The following is a 26,079-nucleotide window of genomic DNA, read 5'->3' as shown; positions in this document are numbered from 1 at the left end:
ATCTTGCTCAATTTTTTCTTTCTTTCTTTTTTTTAACACTCCTATCAGTGTTTTCTAGCTTTGGTTATTAGGAACTTTTTCACTTTCAGTTGGCTCCTGTGTTCCTTTGACATATCTGTATCATTTGGTTTTTGTTTTGTTGATTACTTCCTTCCTTTCTGGCACTATAAGATGCGCCAGGACCATCTCGTATAGACCTGGTTCTTTGATCTGGGCACTAGGTGTGCTTGTTGCTACTGGGTGTCATTACTTCTAGTGTTTCTCAGCTGACAAAGCAAGGACATATGCACGTGTATACTAAGCTATATACATGTCTTCAAATCTTTATATAAACATATATGTATAGTCATCTATATGAATATCAAGCTAAACATGAGTGTATACTGATGTCCTCAATTCTAATCCAGTGACATGGATCATTCTAGCCTTCTCCCCTGCTTGAAGCCTCTCACTCCAGCAGCAAGAAACTTCCCTCCCGCCATCCACCATCCGTGTACTTAATTGTTCAATTCCAGTATTCTTGTGTAGTGGTTTCAGAATTGTTAAGCGTGCTCTTGCAGGAAGCAACTTTATCAATCAGAATACAGTACTACATACACTTCCTTTTACCTGTAGTCTTACTCTATTAATTTCCAACGTTTCTTAGGTCAGCATATTTTCCCTCCCCTTCCCCTTCAGTGAGGCTATTTCACACATTTGCAACACAGTTAGACTCATGTCACAGTCTGTGTTGTGTTGCTGGCCTCCTAAATGTTTTTTTGAATGTATGTACATTAAAGTTCATTCTTTGTGCTGTCAAATTCTATGGGTTTTGAAAGTGTGTCATGTATTTGCCGTTACAGTGTCATACAGAATAGTTTCACTGCCCTAAAAACGCCCTTGTGTTTCACTTATTCAGCATCCCCCACCTTTCCAAATTCCTGGCCACTACCGACTTGTTTACTGTCTCTATAGTTTTCCCTTTTCCATACCTGTGGGTTTGGGTTTTTTTGGGTTTTTTTTTTTTTTCCGCTGAGATGGAGTCTGGGTCTGTCGCCCAAGCTTGAGTGCAGTGGTGCAATCTCAGCTCATTGCAAAATCTGTCCCCCAGGTTCAAGCTATTCTTGTGCTTCAGTCTCCTGGGTAGCTGGGATTAGAGGTGTCCACCACCATGCCTGGCTAATTTTTTTTTGTATTTTTAGTAGGGATGGGGGTACCACCTGGGCCAGGCTGGTCTCGAACTCCTGACCTCAAATGATCCACCTGCCTTGGCCTCCCAAAGTGCTGGGATTACAGGGGTGAGCCACCGTGCCTGGCCAAGCTTTTTTATATAGCTTTTTAACCAATCTCCTGTTTTTGGCTCTATGTCTTGCCCCGGACCTCTGATTCCTGAGCATTTTAGAGTTTTACAAATGTCACAGCTCCCTTCTCACCCGAGTCACCCTCTGCGGGCACTCAGGTTTCAGTGTTTCCTCTACTAAGCAATTACTTCCGTGAGCTTCCTGTCTTCCAGAATTACGTTAAGATCTCTTATCAGTCACTGTTTCCTTTCTTTTTGTCCTTGTAGGTTAATGCCGTGTTTAACCAGAAGTCTCATTTGCTTTGAAAAGTTGGTTATTTTGTGCAATTGAGATTGTAATTATTCTGAAAAATGTTAAAAGTCACATGAACTGCATTTTCTTGTATGGCTTTTCTTTCCTTGATAGGTGTTTTGCAAATATGACCTTTAATGTACAGTTGTGATTTAGAAATCGTGTCAGAATTTCTTCCTGAGCATTCCTTGTCTTCGGTTCAGAATAAACCTGTAAAAATGATTAGCAGCATTCTTTTCAAACTTGCTGAGGTTAGCATTTCTGCTTCATTTGTGGCTGCTCCGATAGAGACACCATTGTAACTGTAACCACTGGCAGCGTTTGGAAGTCTCTACATTGGTTTTCTTATTATTTGTGGAAGTTTGCTCTCCCACACAGTTTCTGATTCTTTTGCAGCAAGTGGAGTACCAGCAGGTCACATTGATTTATGTTATGACAACTTAACTTTGGACTTACCATTAAAGAGAATACAGGGCAGAATTCAAGAGCTGTTTTCTTTAGTAACAGGAATAGAATTTCCATAAAATTCCCAACTGTTACTTTAATTCCAGTACATGGAACAGGTACTTTCTAATGGTTTAGGATCATGCCTTACTGAGTGGACTGAAAGGTCTGCACACATTTTCTTATCCCAAGAGACCAAGTGGGGTGAGCGAAGAGGGGTCCCCAGCCAGGGAAAGGCTGAGCTTCAGGAGATGCTTCTAGTGTGCCCACTGTAGACCACATGCCTTTCCTTGTGTGATAATTTGCTTTCTTTCTCACTGTGACCACTGACATAGCTATGAAGCTTTTACAGATATGAATATAGACTTGGACCTTTACCTACAGTTTAAAAAAAGCCAAAGTAGGACCCCAGGGCCTGTGCACTTTCCACTGTGTTAGCCAGAGCTTAGGGCCATTTTTCCAGCTGAGGCCCCATGTCTCCCCGTGCCTTGTTTCCAGCCTAGCCAGTGTAGCACAGCGGGCAAGCAAGAACTCTGCAGCCAGACTGCCTGCGTTCAAATCTCGATTTCACTGCGTCCCAGTTGGGCTCTGTGCCTTGGTTTCTCCACCTGTAAAATAGGGAGAATGACAGTTACTGTGGAATTAATATCGTAAGACATCTAGTAAACCCCATGGGGAAGTGTTTGCTAAATAAATAGGTAACTTTTGCTGGACTTCTAGTCCTCCCACCATACTCAGTACTTAAAGAGAAACAGAAATTATCTTTGAGCCTTGCCAAAACGGACCGTGTAGATTAAAGTGGAGCTCTATGAAACGGAGATGTGTCTACAGATGGGAGAGTTTCCCTTCTTACATGGAAGATTTGGGCCAGATGGGTGATACGCTTTAACTAAAATGTCACTTGTCAGTGTCAGCCCTCAAATGGGTGTTCTTAAGCAAAATCCAACTACTTATAAGATTTAAACCTAGATATCCTTGAATAGCCAATAGAGCTGTAGTAAGGGTGAAAAATCCCAAGACTTGAATTGGAGTAATCAGATGAGGAATGATAAAATAACCTAATTATTTTGTCTTGATTCTATAAAGTGAGAGGGCTGAGCTAGATGACTCCAAATGCATGTGATCTCTGTAATCATTAAACTTCCTGGTTTAGTCACCTTACTCAGGCCTGGAATGTAGACGCTAATGTGCTCAGATTAAAAATGGAATGATGCAATAGATGAAAATCCTCTGGTATCATTTGCCTGATTAAAATTCCAAAGGCTGCCTATCTGACTCACACAAGCAACCGTGAGATTACAGAGATCTTTGGTTATGGTTTGCATCCTTTTGACCACTGGCTACTGTAACCTCTTATCCCTATGTCGAACAAATCAATGACAGTTGGTGCATACTGCACTGCCCAGGTTACATTTTTTTTTTTTTTTGAAATGGAGTCTCACTCTGTTGCCCAGGCTGGAGTGCAGTGGTGCAATCTCGGCTCACTGCAACCTCCACCTCCTGGATTTAAACAGTTCTCCTACCTCTGCCTCCTGAGTAGCTGGGATTGCAGGCACCCGCCACCATGCCCAGGTAATTTTTGCATTTTTAGTAGAGACAGGGTTTCACCATGTTGGCCAGGCTGGTCTCGAACTCCTGACCTCAGGCGATCTGCCCACCTCCCACCTCAGCCTCCCAAAGTGCTGGGATTACAGGTGTGAGCCACTGCGCCCAGCCCAGGTTACTTTTGAAATGGGGGGAATTAAATGCTGGGTGTGGTGACGCAAGCCTGTAGTCCTAGCTACTCAGGAGGCTGAAGCCAGAGGATCACTTGAGCCCAGGAGTTCGAATCCAGCCTGGGCAAGACTGGATGGAGTTCGAATCCAGCCTGGGCAAGACAAGATGTAGCGAGACTCTGTTTCTGAAATAAATCAACTAGTGGGGGAATTAGGATAAATAATGTCATCACTTACGGGCAGATGGCCTTCCCAGGATGTTATCCTTAGCCAATGGGGGCTAGGGCCTAGCATGCCCATTTCAGAATACCAACAATTCCACCTGGTTTGGGGAACTGAATGGTTTGGGGAACTAAAGGTTCATCTTTGTTTGCTTGTGTAATAAAGGAGCAAGCTAAAAGTCATAGTCTGAGGGTAAATGGACTGAAAAGGATGGGGATCCTCAATCTGGGAGACAGTTTTAACATGCTTATATCAATCTGAATAAAGCATCTGGAGTAATTTTAACCGAGCCTCCTCTGCATTGTGGGCTTAAGTGAGACCTGATGGCTTGTCCACACGGCAATGGGTAGAGAGCACTGAATTCCAGCTACTCAGGAGGCTGAGGCAGGAGAATTGCTTTAACCCAGAAGTGGAGGTTGCAGTGAGTTGAGATTGAGCCACTGTACTCCAGCCTGGGCAACAGAGTGAGACTCTGTCTCAAAAAAAAGAAAAAGAAAAAGAAATTCTTAACAACCCAACAGAATGCGGCTGCTACTAATAGTTATCAATTGCATATCTATTGAGTATCTATTGCGTGGAGAAAGCAGGGCTGGAGAGCCAATGTCATGTATTATGAGCTGGGCCCTGGAATCAAACTTCCAGGATTGACCCCTTGCTGTCCTGTTTATGGCTTTGTGATCACGTAACCTTTCTGGGCCTCAATTTTTTCATCTATAAAATAAGAGTGGGCCGGGAGCAGTGGCTCATGCCTGTAATTCCAACACTTTGGGAGGCTGAGGTGGGTAAATCGCTTGAGCCCAGGAATTCAAGACCAGCCAGGGCAACATGGCAAAACCCCATCTCTACAAAAATACAAAAATTAGCTGGGCATGGTGCCACGTGCCTGTAGCCCCAGCTACCCTGGGGATTGAGATGGGAGGATCACCTGAGCCCAGAAGGCTGATGTTGCAGCGAGTCATGATTCCACCACTGCATTCCAGCCTGGGGGATGAATGAGACCCTGTCTAAAAAATAATAATAACAAAAGTAATAAAAACAAAATGGGATTGGTAAATGCTCCATCCATGTTAGCCGCTGTTGTTAACACTGTTGTTATTGGTTTCATTAGCCAGCCAATGACTGTGGGGAGAGTGAAAGGTTGATTGTACCCGCGTATTGGGTGCTTTCTGGGTCCTTCTCATGTCAAGTATGATGAGTGAGAAGTGAGTGAATAAAACATCTCGGTGGCCTGAGACATTTCTCTTTTTTTTCTTTTTTTGAGATGGAGTTTTGCTCTTGTCACCCAGGCTGGAGTGCAATGGCGCGATCTCGGCTCACTGCAACCTCTGCCTCCCAGGTTCAAGTGATTCTCCTGCCTCAGCCTCCCAAGTAGCTGGGATTACAGGCACCTGCCACCACTCCTGGCTAAGTTTTTTGTATTTTTAGTAGAGATGGGGTTTCACCATGTTGGCCAGGCTGGTCTCGAGCTCCTGACCTCGTGATCTGCCTGCCTCGGCCTCCCCAAGTGCTGCGATTGTTACAGGAGTGAGTCACTGCACCCGGCTGGACTGAGACATTTCTTATCTGTGACTTCCTTCTCTCCAGCAGTGATTCCCAGTGAGCACTGGTGACTTCAGTTCACTCTTTCTCAGGAATATTTTTTCCTGGGTCACTACCTGTGAACTAAAGATTTTCTGGCTTAACACTGTGAATAGGTAAACATTTATTGATCATTTTCTGTTAACCATGGGCTATTAGTTAAGAGATCTGATCTGTCACAAATGGAAGAATCTGCCCCAACATTCTTGAAATCCCATTGACCAGGACGATGTTTAGTTGTAGTTAGCTCAGTGCTTCTGAGGAGCAGGGGGTCACAGAGTTATGCCACCGGCATAAAAAACTAAAGAGAAAAGCCTGGGACTGGAAATTTGCAGAGCAGCTCCACCGGTTGAAAGTTGGCTTTGTTTAGTGCCCAACTTCACAGAAGATTTTCCTCGGCTGAGTGGGCTTGGCAGAGCCCCGGCTTGAGAGGGTTGCTTAGCAATGAGATTTGGTGGCACCCAATTCTCAAGTAGTCAAGCAACCCATCAATTCCCTGCTTCCCCCTCCACTAAACCTCAGCTACCATCCAGAGCCTCCTATTAGACAATCAAGTGTGTGCCAGAGGGAGGGACCAAAGGGGTGGGGTGGGGGGGAGTTTAATCATTGAACCAAGCAGGCTGGAGGTATTTAGTCTGCAGCACCTCGCTCCCCAGGAGGTCTGCCAGCCTGGACTGGAAGCGTGCAACACTCCAGAGTCGTGGGAGTGAACACTGCACAGGAATCTCTGCCCATCTCAGGAGAAACCAAACTTGGGGAAAATGTTCGCGGTCCACTTGATGGCATTTTACTTCAGCAAGCTGAAGGAGGATCAGATCAAGAAGGTAAGGAGGACCCACGAAGCTGAGAGATGCACAGCTCCTTCTTCACGGACAAAGCTGATTCCCTTAAAAAAAAAATCAGAAGGGAGTTAAGAGAGCTTATTAGAAAAGATACTGGGAGCATATGACCAGTAAAAGACTCACTGAGGGAAGAGGGAGTAATTCTCCCACACTCCTGGGCATTGCATTACTGTCCTGAACCTTACATTTCACTTGGAACTTCCTGGCAGGTATTGGATGCGGAAGCGGGTGAGGAGGGTCTTTGGAAAGCTTGAAGAGGATTGTGTTTGCTGTAAGGGATGTTTGCTCGGAAAGGCCACAAAGGCGAGGAGAATCATTTTCAAAGAAGTTTTAAGAAGTGTTGGAGCAGAAGGCTGGGCGCAGTGGCTCACGCCTGTAATCCTAGCACTTTAGGAGGCCGAGGCGGGCAGATTACCTGAGGTCAGGAGTTCGAGACCAGCCTGGCCAACATGGTGAAACCCCGTCTCAACTAAAAATACAAAAATTAGCCGGGCGTGGTGGTGGGCACCTGTAATCCCATCTACTCGGGAGGCTGAGGCAGGAGAATCGCTTGAACCCGGGTGGTGGAGGTTGCAGTGAGCCGAGATCGCGCCATTGCACTCCAGCCTAGGGGACAAAAGCGAGACTTCATCTCAAAAAAAAAAAAGAACTGTTGGGGCAGATCTGTTTATTCATGTATTTGAAAGCATATAAATGTGGGCAGCAAGAGGTGTGAGTTGTAACAGACAGTAATTGAAATATCTATTATTGGCACCTGCTATTTGCCAATGGTACACTATTCATGGTGTGCATTATTTTGTCACTTTGCTCAGGGAACTTGTCTACAAAATTCATTCCAAAGTGGGTGGGTTAAAGGTGGCCAAGGGTCAACAGGAGGGAACCAGGGTTCTTTCCAGGCAGCTAAAATGGGCCCAGTCTGCTACTCTGGCCACATCGGCTGGCTGTCACAGCCCTGGGCAAAAAGCATCTCTCAATGTGCAGATGACAGAAGTCCTCCTAGCAGGAGGACTTAGCCAAGGTCACCAAGTATTTAGGATGGAATGAGGATTAAACCCAAGTTGGCTGACTCTTCCTTCAATGCTCTTTCTGCTGTGCCATGACTCCCTCCTGCTTTTCAAAATGAACAAGGAGGCCAGGCACCGTGGCTCACGGCTGTAATCTCCGTACACTGGGAGGCTGAGATGAGCAGATCTCATCTCAAACTTGAGGCCAGGAGTTTGAGACCAGCCTGCCTGGGCAAAATGGAGCAACCCCATCTCTACAAAACATGTAAAAATTAGCCGGTCATGGTGGTGTGTGCCTACAGTCCCAACTACTTGGGAGGCTGCGGTGGCAGGATGGCTTGAGCCCGGGAGACTGCGCTACTGCACTCCAGCCTGGGTGACAGAGTGAGAAACTGTCTGAAAAAAAAAGGAAAGAAAAGAAAAAAAGGCGAAGCGTGGTGGCTCATACCTATAATCCCAGCACTTTGGGAGGCCGAGGTGGGTGGAACACCTGAGGTCAGGAGGTCGAGACCACCCTGGCCAATATGGTGAAACCCCATCTCTACTAAAAATTTAAAAATTAGCTGGGCGTGGTGGAGTGCGCCTGTAATCCCAGCTACTCGGAAGGCTGAGGCAGGAGAATCGCTTGAACCTGGGAGGCAGAGGTTGCAGTGAGCTGAGATCATGCCATTGCACTCCAGCCCGGGCAACAGAATGAGACTCCGTCTCAAAACAAAACAAAACAAAGAGAGAGAGGAAGTGTGGCCCCTTATAGCCCTCAGGTACTTGGTGGGATAAACTCCCACTAAATTCTATTCATTAGAGAGTTGAGTTAGAGGTTGTGGCAAATTTAAAACCATTATAAGGCAATCACTTGTTGATTAGATTCACAGAGCCCTCTACTGGCTACTTAAGGAGGCGCTGCCTAGGAATCCACTTTCTTTTGTTATCTGCTTAGTAAAGGCACAAGTTGCACCATGTCTCTCCCACCCCCAAGGGGGAGCCTTTGGAACCCTGAAACCTTTGATTCTGCAAACTTATTTCATTTCCTTGGGCCCCTTTGTGTTGGTTAACCTTTTGTACCCTAGGATCAGGCGGGACATGTTTGTCCAACAGCCCAGGTGCAGGCTCAGGAGCACCCTGTGATGGGAAATGCAGCCTCTGCTGATGTGCTCCAGGTCCTTCTGGAAGGACAGTCAGCCTTTTTCAATGCCTGGAGCTGACCTCCCTCTCCCTGTGGGAGGCGAGAAAGTTGGAAGCACTTTTATAGCCACCTTAAGCAAGTGCCCCAGGAAGTCTCTGGGGTAGTGTGGGAGGCTGGTTTATGGCTGCTGGGCTGAGTCATGGTTCTGAGAACAATCCTCCCAACACGTGGTGGAAACACACCTGGTCAAAAGGCACAGCTCTTTTCTCTGCGGTCAGGCAGTGAGTCCCCTTCTTCGTCTCTGTGCTTCCTGCCTCTAGAATTGTCCAGATCCTGGGCCAGCGGTGCCTGCAAGGGTTACTACTGAGACCCTGGAACAATTTCTAAAAATCTTCCCATACCAGCGTGGAAACAAAAGTAAGACAAAATGAAAAAAACGAAAATAGAAACCACTCTGACAGATTCTTTTCCAATTCAATATATTGACATTATTTGACCTATTGATAGCACCAGGCCAGACCTGGTCACTGACCTGCAGATTGTTCATCCATAGGAGAACTGGGAGGTTTTCAGTGTGTATTTTTCACAGCTCTGTATGTCAACATTACAAAAAAGTGGAAATGTTACTTGTAATTCCACCTTTAATTTACTTTTAATCTCAAACACTTTCATATTTGCTGGGTGGAAGCCTTCCTAGTTTTTCTTCATCCTGTATGTTTTTAGCTATATTTATAAGGTACATACAGTTCTGAACTGCTTCCCTCACTTACTGTTACAGTGTAACCACTTATGTAGATTTCTTCATTATCATCATAATTATCATTACAATGTCTTCTTAATATCCAATCAAGTGGATATGCCATAATGTAGTTAACCTTTTCCCTCTTGTTGGACATTTGGTTACTTTCGAATATCCAGAGTTGTGTAACCATTACCACAATCTAATTTTTTTTTTTTTTTTTTTTTTGAGACGAAGTCTTGCTCTGTCTCCCAGGCTGGAGTGCAGTGGCGCGATCTCGGCTCACTGCATCCTCCGCCTCCAGGGCTCAAGCGATTCTCCTGCCTCAGCCTCCTGAGTAGCTGGGATCACAGGCCGCACCACCACGCCCAGCTAATTTTTGTATTTTTAGTAGAGACAGGGTTTCGCTGTGTTGGTCAGGCTGGTCTCGAACTCCTGACCTCGGGATCTGCCCGCCTCGGCCTCCCAAAGTGCTGGGATTACAGGCATGAGCCACCTCGCCTGGCCTTATTTGGATACTTTCAAAAACATTTTTAATAATTAAAATATTAGGCTGGATGAAGTGGCTCATGCCTGTAATCCCAGCACTTTGGGAGGCTGAGGCGGGATGATCACTTGCCTCCAGGAGCTCGAGACCAGCCTGGGTAACATAGAGAGATCTGTCTCTACAAAAAATACAAAAATTAGCTGGGCATGGTGGCACATGCCTGTAGTCCCAGCTACTTGGGAGGCTGAGGTGGCAGGATCACTGGAGCCCCGGAGGTTGAGGTTGCAGTGAGCTGTGACTGCACCATTGCACTCCAGCCTGGGCAACAGAGCAAGACCCTGTCTCAAAAATAAAATAAATAAAATAAAAGTATTGTTATGTTAAACCTTGGTAGAGTTTTATTTTTATTTTTATTTATTTTATTATTATTATTATTTTTAAGATGGAGTCTCGCTCTGTCACCCAGGCTGGAGTGCAGTGGCGTGATCTCGGCTCATTGCAAGCTCTGCCTCCTGGGTTCATACCATTCTCCTGCCTCAGCCTCCGAAGTAGCTGGGACTACAGGCGCCCGCCACCACGCCCGGCTAATTTTTGTATTTTTAGTAGAGACACGGTTTCATCAGCTTGGCCAGGCTGGTCTCGAACTCTGACCTCAGGTGATCCACCCGCCTCGGCCTCCCAAAGTGCTGGGATTACAGGCGTGAGCCACTGCGCCTGGCCTTGGTAGAGATTTATGGTTCTCCATAGACAGGATTATTTCCTGAGAATAGGTTCTGGAAATGAAAGCCCTGGGTCAAAGAGCGGAATTTTTTATGACTCTCATTCCTAATGTGAGATCTTTGGACTAGATGAACTCTAAGGCCCCTCCAGCTCCCACCTTCTGCAATTCAGTCTTGAGTCTTGAATGTTTGATTTGCTCTTTCTAAGTGAAACGCGCTGCTGGTTGGCTTTCTTGCTTAGACGATATCTCCCATGATGGTTTGTGTGTCTCTCCAAAAGTGGGCTTGGTTTTCTGCAGCACCAGTACTCTCCCTTAGTGCCTGGGACGTGTGTCCCTGGTTACACATACCCCACATGACTTGTTTGGATTGAAAATAGGTGCTTTTTGTCCCAACATATGTTTCACTTTTCCCTTCTAACAACTGTTCCTGGTGCTGTGGCAGATACAGAAGATCAAAAGGAAACTGTTGCTGAGTTGACATTCTTTCTGTCATAACCTCAACTTATTGAAAGAGCAGCAGCAGCAAACCAAGTGCTCAATGACCCCATTAAACCCCAGTCGCAAATGACCCCAACTGGGTCTCAAAAAACAGGACTTACATGGCAGGGATAACATTGTGTGGATGCCTGGAGTTTTTTATACTCTCAGGCTAAGCAAAAATGATCAGTAGGTTCAGGGGCACTGTCTGAGGGCCCTTTGGGTAGGAAAGAATCAAGTTTGGTTCCCACGTACAGCATCCCACCCTTCCCCAACCGCAATTACTTGGGTCACGTCCTTTGCATCCAGTTTTCTCGGTTTGTGTGTGGCTGTGCCAACCAATTAGTCATAAACAGCCTTGGGGGAACAGGAAGCCCTTAATGAAGCCTGACCTGGTTCCATCCCGTTTCTCAAATATGCTGAAAGCTCAATTGTCCTTTTTTGCTAATGGCTCTCTGATGATTTTCTGGTCTTTCTCTGGCCCCTGAGTCCCCGGAGCCATGGTACCATTTCAGTGTCTTGGGTCTGTTCATTGTCACGGGACTGAGCTGGGTCCTGGCCTCTGAGGCCTGGCTGATGACCGGGCCCCTGTCCTAGCGCGAAGGTAATGTGAGCCCTGTGCATTTGGTATAATTTGTCTGTCGGGCTTATGCATCCCCGACAGAGCTGTGAGCCAAAGCCAGGCCATGGGGGTGAGGGATCTAGAGCCTATGTTACAGTCCCATGTAGCCGCAGCTCTGCAGCCCTCTCACCTCACCTCTCACTTGGGGACAAGAATTTTGGCCTTACGTGGCTGCCTCAAAGGGATGCTGTGGCGATGAGGAGAGGTGAAGTACATGGACGCACTCTGTAGACAGTAGCACGTGTTCTTCACCCTGGATAAAATGCCCTTTCACCGGGAATGTGCCTGGGATGGAGCCTGCTGTCACCTGGAGGGTGGAGAGTGCTCAGTATAAAAACAGGGCTGGAAAGGACAGGGTGCATATACCCCGTCTCTCCTCCTGCCCCCATCAATAATCCATCCCAGTGAGCCCGGGCTCCAGACTGCCAGCACCAATTGATTAGTGTTAATTAGTGTGAGGGAGGAAGCTTTGCTGCCGTCCCTGATGTAACATATTACCAACAAGAGGACTGATTATAGCCATAGTGATTTGTATAACTTCCCTCCTTTGGGTATGGTCCTCTGTCCCTGTTTCCTGGTTACATGAGTGACATCCACTCATTTTCAATAGCAATCTGAGCTGAGTTAAAAAATTCAGCTTTATCTTAGCTAGAACAACTCAGTTAAACCAAAATGGACATTTATGGCTGGGTGAGGTGGCTCACGCCTGTAATCCCAGCACTTTGGGAGGCCGAGGCGTGTGGATCACTTGAGGTCTGGAGTTCAAGAACAGCCTGGCCAACATAGCGAAACCCCATCTCTACTAAAAATACAAAAAAAAAAAAAAAAAAAAAATTAGTCGGGCATGGTGGCACCTGCCTGTAATACTAGCTACTCAGAAGGCTGAGGCAGGAGGATGGCTTGAACCTGGGAGGTGGAGGCTGCAGTGAGCCGAGATCTCACCACAGTGAGCCGAGATCTCACCACTGCACTCCAGCCTGGGCGACAGAGTGAGACTGTGTCTCAAAAAAAAAAAAAAAAAGGAGGGGAATTTAAAGGGCTAGATTTAGGCATTGCTTTTGGAAACTAAATTTAGCTCTGAGCTTCCTAGCAGCCAGTAAACAAAGAGAAACCTGTCTGGCTATATCTGTGGTCATCACTGGATGAAAGAAAGCTTCCATGTTTAGAAATCTACGATTCAAGCTCTGGCTGGCCTTTTTTGGTGGAGAGGAATGAGACACTGGTGAGGGCCCTGAACTGGGAATCGGAAACCCTGAATCCTTCTTAGTTTCTGCCTCTCCCTTGTCTCATCAGAATAATGGGGGAATCATTTTCTCTTCAGAGTCTGCCCTTCAGAGAAGTAACTCCACACCTTCTCAGCCCTCCGTTCCATTCTGCTTTCCTAACTCCCTTCCCTGTCCTCTGCCTGAGGAGGGGTCAAATAGGGAGGCTTTGGGAATCCACATCTCAATGCTGTCCCCAGAGTCAAGAATGCAGCTTGCTGAGGGATGTCGGGGGTTACGGCCTCGACTGGAGGGTGAGGGCCCCTAGCAGCGCCCCTTGGTGGCCGGTGTCTGTTCCAGGTGGACAGGTTCCTGTATCACATGCGGCTCTCCGATGACACCCTTTTGGACATCATGAGGCGGTTCCGGGCTGAGATGGAGAAGGGCCTGGCAAAGGACACCAACCCCACGGCTGCAGTGAAGATGCTGCCCACCTTCGTCAGGGCCATTCCGGATGGTTCCGGTGAGTGCAGTTGTCCGCTGCCAGGGTCCCTGGCTCCTCTTGGCTGATGGGTGTCTAAAGTACCTAAGGTTTGCCCCTGTACCTTGGCTTCTCTCTCTAGCTCTCTCTCTGCCGTTCCACCCTCCCTGCCCCTCTGTGCTTCAGTGCTGCTGAATCCCTCTTGCAGTTCTGCAGTTCTGCAGCCCCAGGCACCTTAGCTTCTCTGCCCATCGTGGCCTCACACATTTGCTCCCTCTCCTCCTGGAGCATCTCCATGTTCTTCCCTGGTGAGCATCAACGTGGCTTTTCCGTCTCAGCGTAGTGGTCCCTGCCTCCATCTAGGAAGTATCCCTGTGCTGGGCTGGGTGCTTGTCAGGGCACTTGTCACTTTGCTGTGTCCCCACTCTGAGTCTCCACCAAATTAACCACTCACTCCGTGGGTCCAAGGTCTTACCACAGTGTTCCCAGCACCTAGTGTAGCACTGGGAATGAGTAATGGGAGCAAGAATGATGTAGTGGAAATCATATTCAATGGTAATTCAACAAACCTGGGTCTGAGGCCCAGCTCTGTCACTCTCAGTGACCTGAGGCGAGTGTTTAGCCTCAGTTTGCCCATCTGTAGAATGAGAAATGGCCTATGTATCTGTTTCCTATGGCTGCTGTGATGTATTACCACAATCACAGTGGCTGAAAACAATCGAATATATTCTCTGACAGTTCTGGTGGATGGGAGTTTGCAGTGGGTCTCACTGGGCTAAAATTCAGGTGTCGGCAGGGCTGCGTTCCTTCTGGAAGCTTGAGGGGAGAATCTGTTTCCTTGACTTTTCCAGTTTCGAGAGGCCACCTGCATCCTTGAGGCATGCCCCTTTCTGTTCTCAAAGCCAGCAGTGTAGCCTCTTCAGGTCCCTCTCTGACCTGACCTTCTGCCTCCCTTCAACATTTCAAGATCCTGTGATCACATTAGTCATGCTTAGATAATCCAGGATAATCTCCCAACTTCAAGGTCAGCTGATGAACAATTTTGATCCCATCTGCAACCTTAATTCCCCTTTGCCTTGCACCCTCAGATATTCACAGGATCTGGGGATTAGGATGTGAGCATCTTTGTTGGGGGGAATTATTTTGCCTACAATGGCCTAGAACTCTCTAGATAGGATCTATGAGGTCCCATCCAACTCTTCCATTTTCAGCCTCTGAATGAAGCTGTAAGAGGGAAAAGGGCTGCTACTGGCCTGGAGTGGTGGCTCACGCCTGTAATCCCAGCATTTTGGGAGGCCGAGGAGGGCAGATCACTTGAGGTCAGATGCTCAAGACCAGCCTGGCAAACATGGTGAAAGTCCACCTCTACTAAAAATACAACAATTAGCCAGGTGTGATGGCATGCACCTGTAATCCCAGCTACTCGGGAGGCTGAGGCAGGAGAATCACTTGAACCTGGAAGGCAGAGGTTGCAGTGAGCTGAGATTGCGCCACTGCACTCCAGCCTGGGTGACAGAGTGAGACGCCATCAAAAAAGAAAGAAAGAAAGGAAGAAGAAAGAAAGAAAGAGAGAGAAAGAAGAAAGAAAGGAAAGAAAGAAGAAAGAGAAAGAAAGAAAGAGAGAGAAAGAAGAAAGAAAGGAAAGAAAGAAGAAATAAAGAAAAAGAAAGAAAGAAAGAGAGAAAGCTGCCATTTACTGAGCAACCACTGTGGTCATGGGGTGCTGGGGACTCGCTGAGCCACATATTTCCTGTGACAACCCTGTGGTGTTGCTGTTCAGACAGAACCACCAAGGACCAAGGGGTTTCTCCCATGTCAGGGTCCCAGTGCCCAAACCGAGCTCGTGAAAGAGCATTGGGGCTCTCACAGGAGCAGGGTCTGAGGTTTGGGAGCTCTCAGGGGGCTTTGATGGGATTAGTCGTGTTCTGGACCTCTCTGGAGCAATGCCTGGATCAAGGTAGCTTGGCTCTGCTGGTTGAGAGGCCCTGGGACACTGCACTGGGAAAGGCCCTGTGCCCTCACTTGTGGGTAGGTGCTTGGGATGGACAGTGCCCTGTCCTGGAGGGACGTTGAGCTTCGGAGAGAGACAGCCCTACTTTGAAATCTTGGCTCTGTCCTTGCCACAGCTTGACGAGAGTACTGGGACGTGTCCTTGACAGGGCATCTGGGGCCCCTGGGAGGAAGCAGCTGAGTCATATGGGGAGCACCAGGGCTAAGTCCGCCTGGCTTCCTGGACCGCAGCCCCTCCTCCTGATACAGACAAGGTGTGTCCCCAGAAGCAAGGGAAGGTGGCCTTTGATGGTCTGAAGGCTCTGGGACAGGCGGTGTCCTCCTGGCCCTGGCTGCTTCTGAAGGTTCAGAAGTGAAACTAACTAAGTCATAGAAACTCTCTCCTCCTTAGCCGGGAAGACGCCCAGCTCCCCATCCCTGTCTCCGCAGAGCCTCTCACCGCACAAAGCATCTCACCAGTGATTCTGTTGTGCTGAGGTCCCTGGGCCGAGTCCCTAATAAGCCAGGTGCTCTTGGTAAATCCCGGCACCATACATGATTGTCAGGATTTAATGAGATCATGTGGATGGCGTGCTTTAACATCTCTAAAATCTTGTCCCAAGTCCTCCTAGCTCTTGTGAGCTGGTGGTATAATTTCATGATTACCAACAAAAAACAAACAAAACTCTCCTAATTCCTTATGGTGTCCGTTTCAGAAATGTATGCAGCTTCCAGAGAAGTCCTGAGTTTGCCTACTGCCATCAGGACCTATCTGCGAGGGAGTCACCTGTTTGAGCCTTAGTTACCACCCAGCCTTTTGGTCAGGGGGCTGCAGTGGTCTGTTCTGACAGGATCAAGTGCCTTAAAAGTGCTGTGTTAATACTGGAGCCTTCTCTGCCAGTCATGGAAGGGGCATGGGAAGTATGAGGGTGACTGTGATTCTTTGGCTTGACCCCTGCTGGCTCTGTTCCACGCCTTAGCCTCCAGTCAGCCTCCAAGGCCAAATAGGCCTTGGGGGTGAGCCCGGGAGCCCTGAGGTCATCAGCCTGGAGCCTCGAGTATTTCCTAACACACACTTTCCCAGCCCCTCCCCCTGGGGACTCTGAATCTCCAGGAATCTCCGCATTCAGCCACTGTGCACCTTTGGGAGACTCTGCACTGGGTAAAAGGAGGGAGTGAAGGCACCAGCCCCAGCAGTGACTTACGAGAAGGGAACCATTGGGTCCAAAGCAGTTCATGGAGGGTCCTCCGGAGCAGGCAGATTGGCCAAAGCAATTTACCCCGCTTAGGACACTGTTTTCCTTTTCCTTTCTTTTTAGAAACAAGGTCTCCCTCCGTTGCCCAACCTGCAGTGCAGTGGAGCCATCATAGATCACTGCAGCCTTGACCGTCTAGGCTCAAGTGATCCTCCTGCTTCAGCCTCCCAAGTAGCTGGGACTACAGGTGCATGCCACTACACCCAACTGACTTTTTTGTCTTTTGTATTGTAGAGACAGGGTTTTACCATATTGACCAGGCTGGTGTTGAACTCTTGGCCTCAAGGGATTAATTCTCCTGCCTGGGCCTCCCAAAGTGCCGGGACCACAGGTGTGAGCCACCGTGCCTGGCCGGGGCTGTTTTCTTGATGTCTGTGAAGACTCTGAGGCCCCACAGACCGCTGTTGCCTGGGCAAGTCCTCCCTCTCCCAGGGTCCACTGGTTCCTTTTTTCTGGGGTCAGAGACAGAAGGGATCACACCACGTGGCATCCATGAAATGGCACCTCGAGCCACTGGTGGAGTGAGGTGTTTGATAGTGATTGCGATGCGGGCCGGGAGTGGGATGCCTCCACACCGACACTGGCCAGGTCTCAGCACATCCCCTCCTGTCCGATGGCAGTGCAGCAGCCTCTTCTTTTGTTAAACCCTCAGTCTATTCTGGTTGGTGTCAGAGGCATTTGTCCCCAAAATCTCAGATCTTGGCACTCCCTAGTTTAAAATCTTTCTGCAGCTCCCTCTCACCTTCCAGATAAAGCCCAAGCTCCTTGGGGTGGATAGCTTTTCCAAATCCTTCCAAATTTAACCTGAGAGCCACCTTCCAACCTCATTTCTGTGACAGCTGCCCTCCTTTGGCAAAAGCACACTCACTCCTATCAGATGCTTTCTCATTCCTTTGCCCATGGTTCCTCTCCCTGGGACCCCCGCTCCCGGCAGCCTGGCAGCCTGACTCCTGCTCACCCTTCAACACTCAGCTCTGTGTCCCCTCCCTGCAAAACCAGCTGCCTTTGTCTCCCAGCTTTGACCTGGATATCTCTCCCTGTGCCTCTCACAATCTGAGCACTGGTCCTACTATATGGAAATAGCTGATTTCTGCGCCTGTATTTCGGATCAATTTCCCAGGGAGCACACCGTCTTTCATCTGTGCATCCCTAGCACCTGACACATGTTACTCAGCACAGAGTAGATGCGCAGTAAATGTGTGGACATAGATTGTGGGATCTACCCTACTTCCTACACAGCAAGACAGCATCTGGGAGAACCCTCTTACTTGGTGCATAATAAATACTAATAAAAGTTGCATAGGATTAACTCCCTGAATTCCCTCACCAAATAATAAATGACTCCATCAGCTCCTTTGCGGCTGATCTGTGAAGGTAAGAATTTCCGGATGTCTACACAAAAACAAAAAATCGAGCTGGCTGCACCTTTGCTACTCTAACTCTGGTCTACAGACCAGCAACAGCAGCAACATCACCATGTTGGCCAGGCTGTTCTTGAACTGCTGACCTCAGGTGATCTGCCCGCCTCGGCCTCCCAAAATGCTGGGATTACAGGCATGAGCCACTGTGCCCAGCCCCCACCTTTCAATTAATGGCATCTGTCTTGGGCTGGGCTGGGTTGTGTTCCAATGTCTCCTTTTGGAGTGGCTCTGGCCTAAAAAAATCAGCATCCTTGGCACCTCAAGGGCCATTGTTTGGTCCCTGTCTCCTCTCCCCTCCAGGAGTGTTTTCCCTCTGCCCATAGGATCATCGGCTGCAGGAGGCTAGCTGCTCCTCACCGCACACCCTGTCTTCCCCCTCATACCTTTATCCGAGTTTCCCCAGGCTGGGAGTACCAGCTCTCTCTTCCCGGTGATGGCATCCCAGGATGGGCTCCACCGTCGAGGCCACCTCTCATACCACCGCAAGGACTGTGCTCACATTGGCCTTCTCCAGTTGCCATGCGCATTCCTACAGCATGAGCCAGTGGGTTGGGCTCAGGCTGCAGAGTCAGGCCGACTTAGTTCACATCTCAGCTCTGCGCCTTACCTCGAGGGCTCTGAGAAATGGCCAGAGTCCTCAGCCTTGGCAAATGGGCATAATGATACCTAGTGGCTGTGATTTGATGACGTTGATTATATGTCCAACCTCTAATGCAGAGCTTGCCACATCTGTAGTAGACCCTCAATAAATGGAAACTGAATTTGTTTCTTAATAGAAAATGGGGAGTTCCTTTCCCTGGATCTCGGAGGGTCCAAGTTCCGAGTGCTGAAGGTGCAAGTCGCTGAAGAGGGGAAGCGACACGTGCAGATGGAGAGTCAGTTCTACCCAACGCCCAATGAAATCATCCGCGGGAACGGCACAGAGGTACCTGGCAGGTGGCTCCTGTGACCGCAGGGAAGGCGGTGGCATCTGTGTGTGGGGAAACCACACCTTAGCCCATGTACTTTGCTTTCTCTTCTTTGCAGCTGTTTGAATATGTAGCTGACTGTCTGGCAGATTTCATGAAGACCAAAGATTTAAAGCATAAGAAATTGCCCCTTGGCCTAACTTTTTCTTTCCCCTGTCGACAGACTAAACTGGAAGAGGTAAGGCGCGGAGGGAAGCAGCTGTGCAGGAATTGGGGCTTGGGGAATGTGGGCACGGGTGGGAGTCAGGCTGCACGCAGGAGAGAACAGCAGGAGCTTTCTTGTTTGTCTTTTTCTTTTCTTTTTGTTCATGATGAGGTGGCAGTGTGAGGCAGAGAACTTGTTAACGCAGTGGCCTTGATTTTATGATTAACGTGGGCACAGCTCGGGGGAGTAGAATGCTTTTCAGTAGCTCTCAAACCTTGGTGTGAGGAATTCCTTGGAGGGCTTGTTTTAAGCACAGATTGCTGGGCCTACTGGAATCAGTGGTTCTGCAAGGAGGCCCTAAATTCGCCTCCCTGACAGGTTCCCGGGAGATGTGATGCTGCCTGAGGCCTGCGCTTAGGACCACTGACATAGCCAACTAGAAGAAGCATGGGAAGGCTGGGGAGTCTCTCCCTGTAGTGAGCCCTCAGGAGGAGGATTAGAATGGGGGCACTGGAGGGCCAGGTGCGGTGGCTCACGCCTGTAATTCCGGCACTTTGGGAGGCCAAGGCGGGCGGATCACGAGGTCAGGAGATCGAGACCATCCCGGCTAACACGGTGAAACCCCGTCTCTACTAAAAATGCAAAAAATTAGCTGGGTGTGGTGGCGGGTGCCTGTAGTCCCAGCCACTTGGGAGGCTGAGGCAGGAGAATGGTGTGAACCCAGGAGGCGGAGCTTGCAGTGAGCCGAGATCGCGCCACTGCACTCCAGCCTAGGTGACAGAGCAAGACTCCATCTCAAAAAAAAAAAAATGGGGACACTGGAGGAGTGAGAATGTCCTGGAGCAGACACAGAGCCTGGGATACACAGTCTCAACTGTGTCACCATCTAGGCTGGGGTTCCTGTAACTCATCTCTGTGTGTCTCAGTTTTCAATCTGTAAGCAGGAGGAAGCTAACCCGATCTTATGTGAATAAAGACAGCAAATAAGGGGACGCTCTGGGGCCAGGTTGGGGGAGTTACTGTCAAGAGTCTAGTCTCCCTGGGCCACTCCTGTCTGGGTTGGGGACCCTGATCAATCTCCTCCTCCTGGCCCTCCTGGTTATGATGCCCAGTTGACAGTCACATGGACCTCCTTGGGATGTGCTTGATATTGTTGGCTTGAGTCACTTATTGGTGTGGAATAGTGAAAGGGAATGAGCTTTCATTTTCCACACACATGGCTTTGAATCATGCTTCAGGACAAATTGTGTCCCCTTGGACCAGTTCCTTAATTTCGTGAGCCTCTTGTTTTCTCTTTGAGAAAATTTTATTTATTTTTATTTTTTTCTTTGTAGAGATGAGGTCTCACTATATTGCCCAAGCTGGTCTCAAACTCCTGGGTTTAAGTGATCTGCCTGCCTCTGCCTCCCAAAGCATGGGGATTACAGGCATGGGCCATTGTGTCCCGCCTTGTTTTCTCATTTGTAAAGCAGGGATAATAACATCTGCTTGTTGGGCTGAGGTGAAGCTTAGGCAAAGCATTTGTAAAGCATCCAACACTGTGGTTGGGCCTTACACAGTAGCTGCTAGGCTGTGGTGACTGTCCCTGGATTACTTGTCTCTTTGTGCTTTTATATCTTATCCCTAAACTCAACAGAGGTTTTTGGAGGGCAAGCAGTGCCCGCCAAGGGCACAGACCTTCCCCGCCAAGGTCTCTGACAATGTGTTGTATTTAATAGTTGCTTGATAACTATCTCACAGTTGAAAGGTGTCAATCATTTATTTGATTCCATCGTGGGAATTTGCCATCATCTATACAGGGGACAGGCTGAGTTTTACTTTTTCATTCTTTTATAAAGAAAGGACTGAGAAAAATAATATAAAGAAGGTTCCAGGGGCCTGGCATGGTGGCTTATGCCTATAATCCCAGCACCCTGGGAGGCTGAGGCGGGAGAATTGCTTGAGCCCGGGAGTCCAGGCTTCAGTGGGCTGTGATCACACCACTGCACTCCAGCAGCACGGGCCACAAAGCGAGACTCCATCTCTAAAACAAGCAGCCAGGTGCGGTGGTTCATGCCTGTAATCCCAGCACTTTGGGAGGCCGAGGGAGGCAGATCACCTGACATCAGGTGTTCAAGACCAGCCTGGCCAACATGGTGAAACCCCATCTCTATTAAAAATACAAAAATTAGCTGGGCCTGGTGGCGGGCGCCTGTAATCCCAGCTACTCGGGAGGCTGAGGCAGGAGAATCACTTGAACCCAGAAGGTGGAGGTTGTGGTGAGCTGAGATCACGCCACTGCATTCCAGCCTGGGTGACAGCGCGAGACTCTGTCAGAAACAAACAAACAAACAAAAAACAACATCAAGCAAACAAACAAAAAAGTTTCCAGGGAATGTTTGGGTGAGACCAAGTGGAGCTGGCTGGCAGAGAAAGGTTCCAGGAGTGAGTAGATGTGTGTGTCAGGGGGTTGGGAATCGGGGCCCTGGCTGGATCCTGTAGTGCAGGTGGTGGAGTGAGAGTGTGCCAGCTGCTCTTATTAGAGAGCTCTGGAACAGAGACTCCAGGAAGAAGGAAGAAAATTCTCAAGCTCTGTGAGAATTCATTCAACTTTAAGAATTAAATGCACATGCTTTCTTGATAGCTTGGCAGCGGAGGGTGTGAACGGATGGTTTATCCATCCAGGATTTTGTCATTTATCTATGTTGAATACCCACCAACATCTTTCTCAATAATAATGATAAAAGCACTTGCCTCCGGTTTTGACACCGTACCTCGCGCTGTGCCAAATGCTTTATGCACATTATCTTGTTAAATCCCCCAAACAATTCTAAGAGGTAGATATGATTATCTTCATTCTATATTTGAGAAACACTGCAGCTCAGCGAGGTTAAGAGACTTGCACAAAGCCACACAACCAAGAGTAGCCCACCCCAAGTTCATAAGCTCCCCAACTACAGTGCCTTTCCAGAAAGACACCACTTTAGAACTTCATTTAAAATGGCAGCAGGTGCCTGAAAGCATTTTGATTTTTTTTTTTTTTTGAGCTCTGTCGCCCAGGCTGGAGTGCACTGGTGTGATCTCGGCTCACCACAATCTCCGTCTCCCAGGTTCAGGCAATTCTCCTGTCTCAGCCTCCCGAATGGTGGTATTACAGGTGCCCGCCACCACACCCAACTAATTTTTGTATTTTCAGTAGAGACGGAGTTTCACCATGTTGGCCAGGCTGGTCTTGAATGCCTAACTTCAGGTGATCCTCCCGCCTCAGCCTCCCAAAGTGCTGGGATTGCAGGCATGGTGAGCCACTGTGCCCGGCCCATTTTAACCCATTTAGTGTCATATCACAATAAAGATTTTTCAGGTAAAATCTAAACTAAGGAAGGGCATTTATATCAAGGAGAGGCCGGGCACAGTGGCTCATGCCTGTAATCCCAGCACTTTGGGAGGCTGAGGAGGGTGGATCACTTTAGGTCGGGAGTTCGAGACCAGCCTGACCAACATGGAGAAACCCCGTCTCTACTAAAAATACAAAATTAGTCGGGCGTGGTGGCACATGCCTGTAATCCCAGCTACTCGGGAGGCTGAGGCAGGAGAATCGCTTGAACCTGGGAGGCGGAGGTTGCAGTGAGCTGAGATGGCGCCACTGCTCTCCAGCCTAGGCAACAAGAGTGAAACTTTGTTTCAAAAAAAAAAAGTTGTATCAAGGAAGGGAAAAATGCTTTTTTTCTCATCACAGTCTAGTCAAATATACTTATATTTTATAAAATTTCCTCGCAAACTGCCTTTCAATAAAATCTAAAGTTAAGTAGTAAAGTTCCAACCGCAAGAAAACTCATTCCTGATAATATTTGAATGTGGCCTCATCTGGCAAAGCTGTTTAAGCAGGGCTCTGCTGCAGGACTGGGTTCGGTAACACTAGAATAAGGGCTCCTGGGGAAGATGGGCTCTGTTCAGCTCCATGACTGCAGAGGGATGGAAAGGGGAAGGCTGTGTGAGGAGGTGTGATTAGGGGGCTTCTTTGAGAAACTGAAAATGATTAAAGAAGGTAGGAGCGTGAGAATTCTTATTATGTTTAACCCATAGCCAACATCATGAGCATAAGAATTAAAGGAAGTCACTTGTTTTTCTATTCTTGTTTTTGAGGGAACAGAAAGTCTTAACCAAAGAGAAATTTCTTTGTGTGTGTGTGTGTGTGTGTGTGTGTGTGTGTGTGTGTGTGTGTTTTCTGATAATAAAATAAATGGTAATACTTTTTTCAAGGTTTAAAAAAAAAGAGAGAAGGAATGGAAAAGTTTAAAGAAGAAAATAGAAATCACCACTCATCTCAATATTCAAATATTCCCACAACTAGAATTGTGGGTTTTTCTTTTACTCATACCTATATTAAATACAAGTGTTATCCTGTATCTACAGTTTAGCAAATCTATGGTTGATTCTAGTCACCAAATATTTGAGACAAAAAGAAAATGTACAGTTGTATGTAATTGCCTTTTTAATTTAAGATTCTATCACAAGCATTTATCCCTCACTTCCCCCATCCACCTTCCCTGCAACAGGGATTTTCGAAGAAAGCCAACCTGTGCATCTCTCCCCGCTCTGTCCCTGGAGACAGGGATGTTGTCATAGCCTATGAGGGCAGAAGTTAGGGAGAGCTGCCACACGGCGGCGCTGTGGTGCAGGAAAAAAGCCCGAGGGCTGGTCCAGAGTCAGAGACCTGCTTTCGGCTTGGGCTCTATCCTTCACTCGCGGTGAAATTCAGAGCATTTTCCTCCCTCTCTCAATCCCAGCGTTTTTAAATCCATAAATTGAGGGAAATGGAGGAGGTGCGGTCAGGAAGTTTGTGAGCCTGGGTCAGCTGCTCTTGACTGAGACGACTTGGGCGATTCTCTTAACTTCCAAGTTCTCTTCCAGTCTGAAACATTCTATGATTATTTGCGATTTCAGACACGAAACTCGGGAAACACCATTTGTAAGCAATGATTGATAATGCAAATTGAGAACCATTTTTCTTTCTTTCTCTTTATTAAGAGACGAGGTCTCGCTATGTTGCCCAGGCAGGCCTGGAACTCCTGGCCTCAAGCGATCCACCTGCCTCAGGCTCCCAAGTAGCTGGGACTACAGGTACGGGCCACTCTGCCTGGTTGAGAATCATTTTTCTAAGTTGAAATGAAGTTCCTGAGACAATCCTGCAAGGTTACACCATGTTAGTTCTGTTTTGTGGACCTGGCAAACCATGCATTCTGCATGTATAATACACCAGGTATTTTCATTAGAGCATTCCTTTGAGAGAGGTAGGGAGGTGACATTTCCACTTTGCAGAGGAGTAGACTGAGGCTCAGAGAGGTTAAACGACTTGTCTAATGTCTCATGAATCCAAGAGCTCTAACTTTTCAATAATTACTCCTTCTGCTACCATATATTTCATACCACTCAGATGAGAGTAATAGTCCTTTAAATTATTAGAAAAGGCTGCAGAAGCAATGTTTTAAAAAAATTGGGGTGATTCAGCTTAGAGAAGAGAAGGCCATGGGGGATGCACATAGGCATGAAGTTTCTGCAGCTCAGTTGCACATCTCAGCACGTCTTTCATTCAAACTGGACCTGAAATCTTCTCCCAGGGTGTCCTGCTTTCATGGACAAAAAAGTTTAAGGCACGAGGAGTTCAGGACACGGATGTGGTGAGCCGTCTGACCAAAGCCATGAGAAGACACAAGGTGAGGAATTCACCTCGGTGTGGGAGGCTCTCCCAGCCCTAGCTCCTTTCTCTTGGGTTGGTGGGGCTGGGGGTGAGGTGAGGGGGTCACATATGGTGCCTGCATGGAGGGAGAATCAGAGAAGGAATTGATCTTAGGAAAGGTCCCACTGTAGTACAGATGTGGCCAACTTGGATGAACCCACAGAGCCTTGGTAGGCGGGGCTTGCACCAATCCCTATTGAAAGGTGGCCAGCTCATCCCTGGGCCTCCCCAGCAGCCACAGCCCTCTCCGGAGGTCTTGGTTAGATCTGATGCTGTGTGTAGGCCCCACACGCCCTCCTCTCTGAGGCCGAAAAGATCATATACTTTCCGGGCTGGTTCCATATTCTTTCTGGGCTGATTCTCTATTTCACTGTCCACTCCCTGTCCATTAAATATCCCTATTTGTTGAACGTATTTTACAATAATTTAAACTACTGCGAAAGCAAGACTCGCTCCTTGCTGAGCTGGAAAGTACACAAACCCAAATTGCTTGTTGCCCTGACAGCAAGAGGCATGTTTGCTGCATAGCCTTCCAGCCTTTTTTTCTTTAAAGCTGGGATCTTATTGTTTTATAGCCTGCATTTTCCCTTATTGTTTTCATTTTCCTTTTTTTTTTTTTTTTAGAGATGAGGTCCTGCTGTGTTGTCCAGGCTGGCAGTGCCTGGCACTCCATCCTCGAATTCCTAGGCTCAAATGATCCTCCCACCTCAGCCTCCTGCATAGCTGGGACTATAGGCATAAGCCACATGCCTGGCTCTCATTTTACTTTAAAATGTTCTTCCAAACTTTGGGGGATGTTGGTGCAATAACCCAAGCTGACTTGGCAGAACAGGAAATCCAGACAGGAAGTCACCATGCCATACATGGGGAAGACTTGGCCGAGTCTGTGCCTGCTGGCTGAGTTGTCCCCGTGGGTGAGGACTTTGGTGTTTTCTCCTGGAAATGCCACTGGATAAACATGCTTTCCTCGATGTCTTCCCAGGATCTCACAAACAAAGGCTGAAACCTGGGTGTGATGTGTGCCTGTAGTCTCAGCTACTCGGGAGGCTGAGGCAGGAGGATCACATGAGCCCAGGAGTTTGAGGCTGTGGTGTGCTATGTTTGTACCTGTGAACAGCCATCACACTCTAGCCTGGGCGACATAGTGAGACCCTATCTGTAGATTAAAAAATAAAATTTTTTTAATTAAAAAAAACATCAACAACAAAAAGCAAGGGCTGGAGTCCTGGTGGCCTGTCCCTCATATTTCCATTGCAGAGGCCTTCACCCACAAAGCAAGAGGATGGGCTCCCCTCTTCAGCTCCTGTCGGCTCTTTCTCTCCCCTAGACCCTGAACCTTGATGAGGCCTTGCTCCT

At 47.9% G+C, this 26,079-nt stretch overlaps 1 protein-coding gene and 1 long non-coding RNA gene across 3 annotated transcripts in view; one reads left to right on the top strand and one right to left on the bottom strand.

The window, feature by feature from the left end:
• Positions 1–992: 992 nt before the first annotated feature.
• LOC109028595 (uncharacterized) lies at positions 993–18,396 on the bottom strand. The gene is made up of 5 exons (XR_002007609.4): positions 18,278–18,396; positions 11,688–11,852; positions 9,032–9,090; positions 8,742–8,890; positions 993–2,623 (listed from the first exon to the last, which is right to left on the bottom strand). It is a non-coding gene; the product is annotated as an uncharacterized lncRNA (long non-coding RNA).
• Positions 6,132–26,079, top strand: part of HKDC1 (hexokinase domain containing 1) — a 46,980-nt gene continuing 27,032 nt past the window's right edge. Inside the window, exons 1-5 of one of the 2 annotated variants that reach the window (XM_004049515.5) lie at positions 6,132–6,354; positions 13,108–13,270; positions 18,671–18,819; positions 18,921–19,040; positions 24,605–24,700. In XM_004049515.5, the coding sequence (XP_004049563.1) occupies positions 6,292–6,354; positions 13,108–13,270; positions 18,671–18,819; positions 18,921–19,040; positions 24,605–24,700 (591 nt within the window). In that variant the 5' untranslated portion in view covers positions 6,132–6,291. Of the gene's footprint in view, positions 6,355–6,483; positions 6,582–13,107; positions 13,271–18,670; positions 18,820–18,920; positions 19,041–24,604; positions 24,701–26,079 lie in introns of those variants that run through there. The other variant, XM_055353619.2, reaches the window with a different exon arrangement.

Source organism: Gorilla gorilla, chromosome 8 (genome assembly GCF_029281585.2).
Source record: "Gorilla gorilla gorilla isolate KB3781 chromosome 8, NHGRI_mGorGor1-v2.1_pri, whole genome shotgun sequence".
Classification (NCBI taxonomy): Eukaryota; Metazoa; Chordata; class Mammalia; order Primates; family Hominidae; genus Gorilla; species Gorilla gorilla.
The sequence above is the reverse complement of the archived record's forward strand: the minus strand, read 5'-3'. Positions and strand labels throughout refer to the sequence as shown.